The sequence below is a fragment of the Macaca nemestrina genome, chromosome 1 (assembly GCF_043159975.1).
Source record: "Macaca nemestrina isolate mMacNem1 chromosome 1, mMacNem.hap1, whole genome shotgun sequence".
In the NCBI taxonomy this organism is placed as follows: Eukaryota; Metazoa; Chordata; class Mammalia; order Primates; family Cercopithecidae; genus Macaca; species Macaca nemestrina.
In genome coordinates, this window is record NC_092125.1 from 167281766 (window position 1) to 167295939 (window position 14174).

General features: G+C 39.3%; 1 protein-coding gene across 5 annotated transcripts in view; it reads right to left on the reverse strand.

The window, feature by feature from the left end:
* LOC105498452 (phosphodiesterase 4B) overlaps window positions 1–14174 on the reverse strand; it is a 585501-nt gene that overhangs the window by 32550 nt on the left and 538777 nt on the right. For 2 of the 5 annotated variants that reach the window (XM_011770584.2, XM_011770589.2), the window contains 2 exons: window positions 12159–12194; window positions 9442–9554 (listed from right to left, as the gene is read on the reverse strand). In XM_011770584.2, coding sequence (XP_011768886.1) covers window positions 9442–9554; window positions 12159–12194 — 149 coding nt within the window. Of the gene's footprint in view, window positions 1–9441; window positions 9555–11220; window positions 12139–12158; window positions 12195–14174 lie in introns of those variants that run through there. The other 3 variants (XM_011770587.2, XM_011770590.2, XM_011770591.2) reach the window with 2 other exon arrangements.

The following is a 14174-nucleotide window of genomic DNA, read 5'->3' on the forward strand; positions in this document are numbered from 1 at the left end:
GTGTCTCTATATGCTGTGAATCAGACTTACTTGCTTTAAACTATTTACAAGGCATTAATTACATTTATATTATGTATTATTTCTCAATAGGTAGCTACCAACACCATTGTACCTAACTCCACTAGGATCTTGGTAATATGACTCAAGAATCAAGAAATTATATTTGGGTTGTGAGAGCTTTACATAATTTGGTTCACTGTGCGGAAACATTCTAGGGTGTAGGGAGAGGGTCAAACTGGAATCACCATCTCAAGTTCAACTTTCCATGCCAACGGCTCGGCAAAGTGGCAGAGAGAACCCAAGGCTTACCGATCCAAGCGGTAAAACTTTCCAATTTATCATCTTCAGTTTCAGAGAGAGGAAAGAAAGAAATAGAAAGAAGTTAAGGGCAGTTACACTAACCACAGGGTATTTTTACTACCTAAACTTTGGCATTGGAATTAGTGAGAAAGCAAACAACAATCAAAAGCCTCAAAAGTTTAAGGCTTTTTAAAAATTCTGAAATTAAAACCAGGGGCATTTAAAGTAACTCACTTCAACTAGTTCTTGCTATGTTTTGATCAGTTAATTTTCAGGCATACTAAATTAGTTCTTTACTTGAAATTATTAAGACACTTATGTGTACCTTTTACACAAGATGTGTAAATGAAGAATGAGAAGTCTAAAAGTCAATGTAAACAAAAGACAGAATGTCCCATGTCTTTCTCAAACATATCCAGCCTTTTGCTGAAGATGAACAGTAAGCCAGATTTATGATCAGACCTATATTTTAATACCTTAATCCCACCAATTCACCTTAAGACTTTGGAGAAGTTGGCCGGGCACGGTGGCTCAAGCCTGTAATCCCAGCACTTTGGGAGGCCGAGACGGGCGGATCACGAGGTCAGCAGATCGAGACCATCCTGGCTAACCCGGTGAAACCCCGTCTCTACTAAAAAATACAAAAAACTAGCCGGGCGAGGTGGCGGGCGCCTGTAGTCCCAGCTACTCGGGAGGCTGAGGCAGGAGAATGGCGTAAACCCGGGAGGCCGAGCTTGCAGTGAACTGAGATCCGGCCACTGCACTCCAGCCTGGGCGACATAGCGAGACTCTGTCTCAAAAAAAAAAAAAAAAAAAAAAAAAAAGACTTTGGAGAAGCCATGCCATAATAAAATTACTTTTCATTTAGAATGTGCCTTATATTTTACAAAATTATTTGGAGTACATTAGGTACTTTAATCCTCACTTGTTATTAGTGGCAAAAGCTACCTCATTTTCTCATCTATAAAATGACTTCAAATAGAAATAGATAATAATACTTAAGGCTCTCTTCTAGGCTTAAAGTTCTAGGACTTTGTCTAATGTAATCACATAAAACTATAACTAGAAAGAAAATGTTTAGATCTTTCTTGGTTTGATTTATCAAATTTCATTATCAATAGTGACCAAAGACATTAGATAGTTGACAAATTAATACTTCACTGTGCCCTGTCTGATTGGCTTTAGCATAGCCTATATAATTGAGTTGGAAATATATTTTTATTTAATGATAATTTTTTTTTTTTTTTACTATTTTCTTTCTAAAACAACTACTTAAAATCTATCTTTTTAGATATCAAATGCCAATACCTCTCGTCCCAAATCTAAAATTTAAAAATTGGCTTAGTCATTTTTACTTCCTGGTATCTGTATTCAAATTTCATTTTTATAATTGCTTAAAGTTAAAACATTATGCACTACGCTGTTAGCAAAAAGTGAGGGGATGGCAGCCATGTAAAGTGTTTAATAATTAATTTAAAAATTATAATTATTTTGAGTAGCTAAAAAAATTAGAAGATGAAAGTGACTGAGCCATGAAGATACATTTTATTTTAATACATTTGCTAAACTTCAATCTTTGGGGGCTCTAGATTTCAAAAGTGATATATTTTAAAATTGCAAGTAATTAGCAGAAGGAAAAAAGTGACTGATGAACAGAATGGCATGATTTATAGCTTTAAAATCTACTCCATAAGAAGAAAAAATTATCAGGCACTTCCCAAAACAGAAACAAAAGAAACAGGAATTTTACTGTCTTCTTCATTTCTAAATAACTTAACAGTCCTTTCTTTGTGGAAGCACTTGGCTACTTTAAAGTCAATCAAACAAAGGAAGTTACAGTGAAATATCCAAGAGACTAAACAGTTTGGCACCACTTGAGGGAAACATCACGTACAAGTGCGCAAGACAGAGAGGGGCTGGTAGGTCCCTGAAAAATGCTAGAGGGAAAGGATGCTCAGGAAAGCACATTGACAACTGGCACCGTGCCTTCAAGAGCGTGAAACCTATTGACTGCAGCACAAATTTGCCCTGGCATCTTCTTGTTTAGTAAGTCCTGGTTTCCAGATATCTGAGCTATCTCTACTTGTTGAGCACACTTTTACTCAGAAGAAAAATGTTTTGGAAGAAAAATGCAAATGCAAGCTCCACCCTTGGTTTTTCTTTCATAGATAACAATGGCATAGAACCTACGAGCCTTTTAGACTGGACATATTAAAAAAAAAAAAAAAAAAAAGTTTTAAAAAGATGAGAAAGAATTATTTTTTAAAAATAGAGACCAAACATTTATTCTGCTAATGTGTTGAATTCTATTTTTCAAGACTAGTGTTCTACATTTACATTTGACAATCTAAACATAGCTATTATTTTTTCCCTAATGTGGAGAAAGATGGTCACCTTAAAATGATTTATGTATCAGATTTTGAGACTATTATGCTCTCTCGTCAGCTAGCCAGAGGTAAAACAATCAAAGGCAATGTCCTCTTCATTTCTGCTTGCTTTTTGGAGACTTGCTCACTTGGGGACTTTCAAGTGAGTTAGGCAGAATGATTGGGTCAAATGGATTGCCATTGAGTAAAGGAAATGGTTCTGTTAAAACCAATGAAGAACTATTTAAATAAAACAAAACAGATTACAAATCAAACTTATTACAAAGCACCAAATAACCTTCAAACTCTGTGATTTGCTAAGTTTTGAGAAGACTAGAACTTGGAATACTGAATTGCACCAATACTAATACTCACTAGTACAACTCCATTTTGTCATAGAAAGAGTAACTGAAACATTGACAAAGAATAAATAGCTTAACCTTCTCTTTCATCTTTATTTGAAGACAAAGCCCAAGAAAAACAGTGGACATGTTACCTCCAAAAATTTCTCTTACCTATTACTGAAGCATTAATTCTATTTTATGGTCATGTTCCATGCCTTGGAAAGGTTGTGGCATAAAATGAAATTGCCCCAATTATTTGAATGATAATATAAATTTAAAAAGTAAGAATAGCTTATCTCTATTTCCCTTTTTATTTTGAGAAGCAGGGAAAAAGGGAATTTGGGGGTAGTCTATAGTCCTTTGAACGAACCTTTATTATCTTATCTTAGGCCATGTTGGAGAATTTTAAGAAACAGATCTTGAAGTTAGCAAATTGATCTGAAATAGGAAATGGATTAGTTTAATACCATTATTTGCATTTTTATGAGCACTTTATAACCATTTTCTATAATTGTGATTGCTCTTTACCCTTATCTATGTTAGGAGACACTGCTTCCCAGGCAAGAAGACTGAGCCTAGGGCAATTAATGGCTATCCTAGAGGTTGTGACTATGGTAGCTACAGAATATAAATTTGAACCAGGCCTCCCTAATGCTTGCCACAGTTGAAAGAACAAGATCACCCACCAACCAATCCAAAATCCCCTTAGAAGAATTACTAAATAACTCTAAACTTTTTTCTATCTTTATATGCCTCATTGGGATCATTGATAGTAAGTCAGATGAACTGGGTATGATTCCTGGCTCTATGATTTACCTTAGGCAAGTTATTTCAACTTTCTATGCCTCACTTTACTCGTCTGTGAAGCAGGAATAATAACAGTACCTATTTCAAAGGGTTACTGTGAATATTGATTATAGAATGAGGTAAAGAGCTTAGCACAATGACTGCATACATCTGTAAAGGTAGTTCTGTTGTTTACTAATATTATTCAACCAATAAACTGAAGAGCTGAGTCTTTTCCAACTATTTTGTTTTACAGAAGAGAAAATGGAAAGATTCTAAATAGTTTTATTGTCTATAATACTATACCTAAGGGAAGGCAGAGCTAGAACTCAAACTCATGGCTTATTTCCAAGCTCTCTTCACTTTATTTTGCTCCCTCCATAATTTAGTCTATATAAATCTGAGCAGTAAAGAGAGAAAATTTGAACCAAAAAAAAAAAATGTATGAGTGCCCACCTGGCTACCAGAATTCTATTCTGCCCTCTAATCCAGGCTCACCTCTAACACACGTGGGGCTACAAACCGTAAGTCTAAATATACAAAGATATACATTGAGCTATCTCCTTTACTTGTACTTTGACAGATATTCCTCCATAATAGCCTGGAAGGTCAGGTTGAATTTCAAATTCTTGAACTCCTTGGATATGGGTTGGCCCTCTTCTTTCCCCATGCCCTTCCATCTCCAGGGACCTGTGAGCAGCTGGTGTGAGCCCTGGACCACCACCTGGTTGCCTAAGTTCCTTCTACACAAGTGTCTTCACACCTGTCATTGCTGCATCTTGGTTAAACTCCTTAGGTCTAAGGGTGTGTATGCCTGCAGCACATTCCAGGAAGAGGCTTGTATGGCTGGGAAGTGGGTTCAAAGCCATCTGGACAGAGAATGTGGGGGTCCAGCAGATGCAAAATGTAGTTTAGAGAGGGGAGCAAAGCTGCTCCCTTGGCCCGGCCAACTCCTCACTTCCTGGGATGGAGGGCAGCAGAAGGAAGGCCAGGCTAAGGCCCTCTGATTACAGCACAGAGCCCAGGAAAAGGATCCATCTTATGCTAGGGTGGCACTGCTGCAATCATATCATTACATTTTAGGCAAAAGTGGCATGAATATTCCTTTCAAGGACTGAACACCTGTCTACCTTCTCTCTTATGGAGCTCTAACATGAATCCACTGGCCAGTAAGATCTATTTCCTATCAGTTCTGCGGGAGCTGGCATTTTCCATAGTTATTGATTATTCAGTTAAATACAAAATGGTTTACCCCTCATTAGGGCAATCAGCCTGTCATGATCACCATCCAGTGTCATGCAGCCTAATTCCCAGCTGGCTTGGGGCCTGGTAGAATTGTGTGACTTTATCCCGCACACCCAAGAGCACTGGCAATTAGTTGCCTTCATGCTCCCTGTTTAGTACTCTAGTATGGCTGCACCCGAAGAACTGGAAAAATAAGCCTGCATAGCCAGGAGGACTCACTTCCCCATGATGGTTATCTGTAGCCGACTTCACAATGCCTTAAGAGAAAAAGGACCATCTATCTCCCATTTCTATCTTAGCAAACATTTACTCAAGTGCTAGGTCCTAACACTTCATTCTAAACAAAAAAAAGTACTAATACACAGGGCCACTCTTTTCAACAACAGAATATCCATTTTCACCCAGCAGCACCCAACCTTTGTACTACATATAAAACAGTCCCAGAGCAAAACCAATGGAGAACGAAAAGGACAGTGGAGGGCGTTTGTGGGGGAAGTGAAGACAGTGACTAGTTGCTTGAACATAGCTCCTTTCTGAATACCACAGCATGTTCATCCTTTGAAAAACATTTAGCATTCTGGGTAAGAATGACCCTTTTGACGTTTTTCACCTGAAAATTCTAGGTGAGAAACTAGGTTTCTCAGTACAATGAGGGAAGGAACACCTCCCCATTCCCCGTCAGTCACAATTAGCCTCCCTGGGATTGTTCTGGGTTGCTCCTTCCTCAGCCACTGTTGTTGCAACCCTGTACTTTTCTGACTGCGTCTGTCAGGAAGGAGACAGGAAATTCTAGTCACCCTCACAGCAGCTGCGCCATTCCTCCTATCCTCCTCTAATGACGTCGGTTGGCTTTGGTGACACGAGGTCAGGAACTGAGCCACAGTGAAGGTCAGGAAGATAGGTCACTGTTTATGCCGTTGCTGGGCTGGGGACCCTGCTGAGGCTATTTGCTTTCTTCCTTTCTATACTGTTTCTCTTTCCGTTCCTCTTTTTATAATGGAGAGCCAAAGCATCCTGTTTTCAAAACATCTGACTGTTTTGCCACTGAGGAACTCATGCTCTGATGCATTTTGCTGAAGTGTAAGACAATTCTTCTAATTCAGGAGGTGATGAAAATTGAAACACAAAATTAATGAACAATTCTAAGAAGGCAATCTATCGTTAAGCAAAACAGCTAGCTCTAACATGTCTAATCGAATTTGGGCAGCTGGCAGGAGGTTCACTAGCCATCCTTTTCATGTTAAATAACAATACCATTGCCTTGTAAAACTTCTGCTGAACTTATTCCATCTTCTAGTAATTCTTGGAGGAAAATAATTTACAAGACTAAAGTACCTGGCAGCATCGTTCTCTAAAATTCTGGAATTCCATTTGGACCATGGCCAGCATTAAGGGATCAGAGAAATTTGGGCCAAAGAGAGGACGATGTTTCTCATCTAACTCTCTGGGCTATGAAATACATTTGAGAAAGTCTTTTAGGAGATTTGAGTCACTCAGTTTTCTTCAGAATTTAAAGGATTAAGGAAAACAAACAAACTGAAAAAGCACAACCCTACCTAGATGAAGTAAAGATGAAAGATGCTTGCTCTTCCTCCACCAAACACAGTTAACTCTCTACCAGTGGCATGTAGACTGCACTTATGTAATTCCCAAATACCCCTCAGCATTACACGATTTCACCTATCACCATTCTTAAGATCAGATATTGCAAACAAAACTTAATGGGCACTTAGCTGAAACAGAACTAGGAACACAGAGTTTTTGCAAAAATGTAGTGGATACTGCTGATAGGTACACGCCCTCTATAACATGTCTTCACATCACTTCCAGATCTTAAACTCAGAGACTTTTACCCTGGCTCCTTAGTTGATAAGGGTAAGCAAAATATGGCCAAATAAGACTACATAGTAATGGGAGTGATGATCAGGATAAAGTTTTAAAATGTCAACTTCAACTTGGATGGAAATCTCAGATAGTTTCAACAACATTGAAAAGTGAATATGCAATATAATTTTTTTTTTTTTTGCCACGGATAATTCAGTTCCCAAAGAACGGGTGCAGATCAATTTCTTTCTGGTGGTCACAAAAATGTTTGCATTGCATTATCTCGAACTCCTGGGCTCAAGCAATCCCAAAGTGCTGCCTCAATCTCCCAAAGTGCTGTGGTTACAGGTGTGAGCCACCACACCCTGGCCTCATTGCCTTATATCATACGTGTCATGGTGCATGTTATGCTTAAGTTTAACCTGAGACAATTATCTGAATAATCAATAATCTTTTAAAAGGTAGTAAAAAGAGATATTTTTAAAATTTATTCTTAGCTGTCAGTTGGGCATCATTCATGCACTAAATAATTGCTTTGCCTGACAATCTTTCCACTGTAGATCTAGAAAATGACTGAGGCTGCATGCTTTTTACTTAAGCTAACTGTGTCAGCATTGAAGGTTAGCCCTTTTGTTAGGGTTAGCTCTATTCAACTTTCATTGCTTCCTGCACACAACACCATAAAGGAGGAGCGGAAGCCTGAGGGATTGGAATCCTCACCCGTATCTACAGAGTGCCTGGTCTCAGAGCCTTACTAACTACTATGCTGAATAAGATTGTTTTTAATAAATTTGCAAGACAGTCAATGTCTATTTCCAGCACTCTAGGCATGAATGGGATTAGAATACTACAGCATATTGACACTCAAAATGAAAATTAATGGCAACTTGTAGTCTCTCAGGGGGTACTCTTTTTCTCTTCTTGGAGTTAATTGTCTGCTTTATCTTGGTGACTCTAGTTAGCATATTTTAGTGACTACTTAAGTTTGCCATATTCTCTATGGTGAAAGCTATTGAAAAACTACCCCATAAATGTTGGATCTACATCTTGCATAGCCGTCAATTATCACAAAATACAGGGAACAGAGTGTCTGCTAACGCTCCAAAGTAGGCTCAAGCCTTGTGGAAGTCCTTCTACATGGAGTCCCAGTGTGATTTGGAGAAGTCACACAGCAAAGCCCTCCTCACAGGGAAGCAGTTGGTTGAGCTTTACCCCAGCCTGGAAAATCCCTGAGTTTAACCTTCAATTGAGACCTTCAGAGAAAAGTCAATAAATAGTTAATCCTCAAATGTGTTCTTTTCTTTTTTTTCCCTTCCAACTTAAACTCTAAACTAAAATTTTAGAAAGGGACTTATTTTCACCCTTTCATTAACCAATAAACAAAGAGTTCCAAGTAGGAAGAGTTCCCCCTCCCCTCCTTGAGGATCTCCTGAGGACACACTGCTTCCTCTGCGCAGATCCTCTGAGCGGCAGCCAGCAAGCCTTGATCCAAAGGTGGTACTTTTACCCCAGGAAAACTGGAGAAGGGACACACACTCACTGGTGCACCTCAGGGCTGGAAAGGGCATGCTGGCAGGTGTGGAACAAAATCTCTTCTCAGCCCCAGAAACATAGACAACAAGACGATACCTCAGGCTAGAATGATTGGGACTCTGAAATGTGCACTTATAAAGGTATGGTGTAAGGCTTTTTAACAAAGTGTATGTGTGTGTGTGTGCCTGTGTACACACACATATATAACTTTGTATAACTTTATAACAATATGTATTTAATATAATATTCTCCAAGGTAAAAATACAAACAAAAAGCAACAACTATCACTACATAAATTAGCACTCTAAGTCCAGGTGTTAATTAAACAAATGATACAATGATAGATAATTAAGGCTCTTCAACATTAAGCTTTGTCTAGGGATTGTAAATAAAACCATTTTGAGGGCAGTATGCATGAAGCAATTTCAAATGATTTCACTATGAAAATCAGCAAACTTAAACAAAAGAAAACTTCTGGTTTTGGAGACAAAGCACATTGTTTCTTTTTTATCTTAGATCATGAAAGCATCACAAAAGAAATCTTAGAAAATCCCAGGATGTCCTTCTTCTTAGAGGGAATTTATCCAACTTGAATGCAGAACATTCTTTCCAATTGATATATGAAGGTTAAACTACTTTCTTGTCTAAAAATAAATATGTGACACCTGATTGCAATGCAGCAAGATTCACTCAGATTTTAGTTTCCTGATAATTGTAAAAAAAATTTAAAGCACTTTCCATTTTATATTGATTTGGAAGCTTTACAGACAGACACCTCTCACCTTAAACCTATTCCAAATTGCATCGGTAAGAGAGAAATTTGGCTTCTGGAAATTGAAGTGTACTGAGGATTTTAAACTTTTGCTGTAGCATCAAGACACAAGTAGAGTGTGACACTTTGGAACAGAATCTTCTAGACAAAGCAAGAAACACATTCTTAGGGTTGGTAGCGTTCCCTGGTACACTCTGCAGCAGACAGAGGTGAGGGGAGCTGGAGCTCCCTGCATGATCACACTTTAATGAATAAAAAGGTCATCTCTTACCTTGTTAGAAGCCATCTCACTGACAGAGCGGTAGGTCTGTATGGTCTCTAGCTGGTCTAAACACCAGTCTAATTCCTCCAGCGTTTCCATTGCTAATTTTTGATAAGATTCTTCTGCAAACAAACACACAGGCATGTAGTTAGGCTGAAGCGGCTGCAGGCTGTCCATAGCACAGTCACCGCTGCCACCGCTGATTCCGGCGCTACTGAAGGTGCCCCCGTGCTCCTTCATTATTTGCACGCTGGCTCCTTCCTTCCAGCTCTCTCCACCAGGAGAACAAATCACAGTGGTGCTCTGCCTGGGATGGCTGGTGCCAAGTTTCTCCCCCACCCCCCGCCTGGATGAGGTGTCGGTGATCTACCAAGAAACTTCCTCTGAGGAAGAAGGCGGAGGGAACGGGAACGGTCTCTTATAAGCTCATCTGCATAAATGTGTCCTAAAACTAAAGGCAGAAGCAGCAAAGAGTTTTCTCAGTCTCTCTTTGCCTTAGTCATCCCAGGGTTCTTTAGGGTATGTGATGTCATTTCTGAGTGTTTTGCCATCTCAAGGAGAAATGAGGAAAGCTTTTTCTCATTTTGCTTTTCTTCTAAATGAAACAGTCAAAATTTGGGCGAAAACTGGTTGACGATTACGTTCAAATTCTAGGCAGTCATTCATGCTGGGGAATGTGTTCATGTTGGAAGAACTTCTAATTCAGCGAACACTGACTCGCACAAGTAGGAGGCATGGGCTATTCCTTTCTCTCCCTGAAATCTTCCCTTTAATTAGAGGGAAAATGAGGTCTCCCTGATAAGACTCCAGTCTAAAAGAAGCTGTCTGGAGTCTTACGTGAACACGTTTATTGGCCTGGGAGTCCTGCAGCTCTTGTTATACTAAACAAAGCTAAAACTTCCCTTCTGCAAGTGCCAGGATCACAGGGAAATTCTGAACCGGACTTTCAGGTGGAGCCAGATGTGAACACTGCAGATTTTTATTTTGATTAAAGCTGGGGGTTCTGATTTGCTGCCCTAAGACTCTAGACTTTCTGGAAATATTGTTGGAGGTCCATACAAAAAATATTGTTGTGAAGACCACATTTTTTTTTTTTTTTTGCTAATTAAAACTTTTTACATATCCTTAACATGTCATTTTACATCTAAAAGTTTGTGAGTCTAAAAAATACTTCAGGTTATTGGCTTAAGAAATCAGTCTTAATAAACACTGAATTAACTTTATAGATGCTAGATGAATTAATGAAGCTACAGAGAGTTGTAAAAAGCTGTTGGATTCTCCTGCATACAGGACTGTTTTTGAGAGAAACAGCATGAACTCTATCTACCAAGCTTTCTGAAATACAAACACACAATAGGCACTAATAAAATGTAAAATCTCATATAGAGTTCTAATATAACATTCCTGCCATAATTAAAAGACATATATTTATACAGAAATTCTAGCAAGACCACATAGTTTTTAAAAATTATTGTATGAATAATCTTATGTCTGTGGTGCGCAAATACTTGAAGCAGAAAAGAGAATCAACAGAACTGTGATTCCAAGTAACTGGAATCACTTGGCCACAGACGCATATTTCAAAGAATAGTTGCTTTGTTTATCCCAGAAATATTCATACACTTCAGGATAAACAGGGGTTAAATTCAATATCCTGTATGTCATACTTAAAAAGCCACAAAACCACGGGAGGTAACTTCCTCCATTTTTTTCACACTCTTCAAAAATGTGCAGACAAGAATTGAGGTGTTTTTAATAAAACTCATTTCAAGTCAGACTTACACATACCTTCCTTCCTTTCTTCCTCTTCAATTTTGCGATGCTGCCTCAACATGAAGATTCTCTGACTTACTCTCTAGTGTGTCCAAAACACCCCCTTGCCTCCTCTGTTTGTTTCCAGAAGAGCACTTCTTCCAAGGAAGCTTTTTCTGAAGAGACAGAACCCTCCCTGCCTCTAATAAGGGAAAAAGTCCGATGACTTCCCAGCTGCTGGGGATTTACTACCTTCGTGTCTTCCACATCACAACCTGTGGTTCTCTGTAACTAATATCAGACATTCAGCAGGACGGTGGGGAGAAAGCAGCTTGCTCCTAGCCTTTTGAATCTGCTGATATGCAAAATGACTGCAAGATGATACATCACATTTCTCCTTCATGAAGAGGAAAAAAGGGATCTGATTTCTACTCAAGCTTGACCAAGGAAATACATAGAGTAATTATACCCGCAGAAGTACTAAAAAAGAAGGACTCTTCAAAGATATACCAGTGAGCTCATTCATTGTCTACTGTATGGAACAAGCATGCATGTACTTCTAGAGTTGGTACAGCGTGAGATGTGGGTGAACAGATAATGGATATGAAGAGTCCTTCCTCCATTGTCTCTCTTCTTCAGATCACCCATCAAAATGTTGAAGCAAAAATTAATACATTTTGAAGCAATGTTAGTTATGCTAGAGTGTCACTTTCCAAACTCTTAATCCACAGTCAAGACTTTGTGTCCACTTTATAGTCTTCCTATCATGGTAACTAAGCCAGGGGCACAGAGGTCAGAGTGTACTAAATAGGGGGATATTAAACACCTGCTACCTATGAATGCAATTAAAGAAAATGACCAGAGCAGCTCAGGACTGGCCTCCCTGCTATAACTTTGTAGCTTTAGCACCTAGGAGATACTCAGCAAATAATTGGAGGAATGGAAACCAAATTGCCTAAGCAGCCTGCAAATACCTGGGCACCTGAAGGCTGAATGGTCCGTCTGTAGCACTGTGAAAAAAAAGCACCAGATTTGGAGTAAGAATCATGAATATTGACTTTCTCTTCTATCACTTACTGTGTGGTCCTAGACCTCAATTTCGTACATCTGTAGAAGAAGGATAAAAATATTTATCTCATAAAGTTATAAAGGGATGAAATAAGATAAAGTATGTGAAGTGCCTAGGATGATAGCCAGTTCTTAGTAGGTGATAGATGCATAGGAGAATTATTAAGGGCAATCGGAGAAATCCTAAGGCCTGGCATTGAGGAGTAGGAAAGAGTGTGAGGAAGAAAAGAAAGGGAGATAACTGAATTGCATATTCAATAAGGGATTTTACAGTAAGAATCAGCTGCATAATTTGAAAGGCCCAGTACAAAGTGAAAGTGCAGGGCCCCTTGTTCAAAAAGCAGTAAAATTACTATAAAAGATACTAAAATATAAAGTTTTTTCCTTTCTTCTGCATTCTCTTTCAACTTGTCATGGTGTTTTTTTCTTCATATACTTATTTTAAAATACTTTCAGACTGACAGAAAAAATTGCAAAGATAACACAGGGACTTCCCACATATCCCACATTCGAATTTCCTCATTGTTAATGTCTTATATTATTATGGTACACTTATCACAATGAAAGGTTTGGTGTGTTTAAATATTGCATTATTTCAGGCACTGGGATACCCTGAGGTGAGTGCAGACCCTCACAGCAACATGAAGGCCCTGCCACTTACGACTGAGGGCACACACATAGCTCACCAGCAGCTCACTCCTCCTTCCTGATAGCTACCAGACTGATGAGCTGTGCCCCTACCAGGCACAAGAGCTGGGGAAGTCAAGTTAGGTATTTCTCTCTTTTCATGGTCTCTAAGACCCTACCCACAGCAGACAACCCCTTGGGTCTTAGCATACTGCTAAGGGTACTGCAGCCTCTTAGCAGGGACATGCTGGGTACCTGAAACAGGGGTGGACAAGAGGCTCACTCCCATCAAGACCTGGCCTCTGTCTACCACAGCTATGCCAGCCCAGGTCAGAGATAGCTGCTTCCATGTCCCACCTGAGGCTACAAAGCACACATGGCTCACTCAGACCCTCCCTGTGCCTGTACCCTGACTGGGGATGGAGGACAGCAGTGGTCACAGGTGCAGGTGGGAAAAAGGAAGCTAGACGATTCCTAGGGCACCAGGGAGCAGAGGAGTGGATGGTTAGGATGATCTTGTCCAGGGAGACAGGCAGGTGACAGGAAGTGAGAAAGTGCATGAGCCAAGGCTCCAAGCCACTGGCACATACTCTACTGTTCCATCAGACATCACTTATAAAACACAAGTTCAAATATAATATTATTACAAGTTTTAAGATGGCAAATATGGAACCCTTCTGAGCATAGGGCCCTGTGCAACCCAACAGGTTACATGCCCATGAAACTGGCTCTGTTCCTGTCTTACATAAGATGTCCCTGAGAAGAAACAATGTTTAACACCACAGAAACAAATCTCAGAGGCCGTAAGAGTAGGTCATGGGACCATGGATGGTCACGCGGTTGGACTTCATTTTCAAAAACTTCCAGAGGGAAGAAGTAGGGAGAAACGACATCCCTTCTCTTCCTCTCTTTTTTCCCTCTTTTATTCCAACAAGAGTGTCAAAGAAAGATTTTCTTCCTTCTATAAGTCTCTGGGTATTGCATTTGACTCTGAGAAACAGGAAGATAAATTGAATAAATAATTATAATATTAATCTGCTAATGATATGTGGCATTCAAATAGCTCTTTTCTCAAAGGAGCTCCCAGCACACTATTTGTTAATCCTTGCAACATCTTCGTGTGATAGATACGGAAGTAGGATGATTATCTTATTTACCTGAAGGCATCAACTAAGAAATCAGAGGTTAAATTATTAGAGCAAATAGTTCCCTCCAGATTCCTAATAAGACTATATCTTGGTCCATGAAATAGAGGATTCAGTTTAGCACTGAAAGATGCACGTATTCCTGAAAAT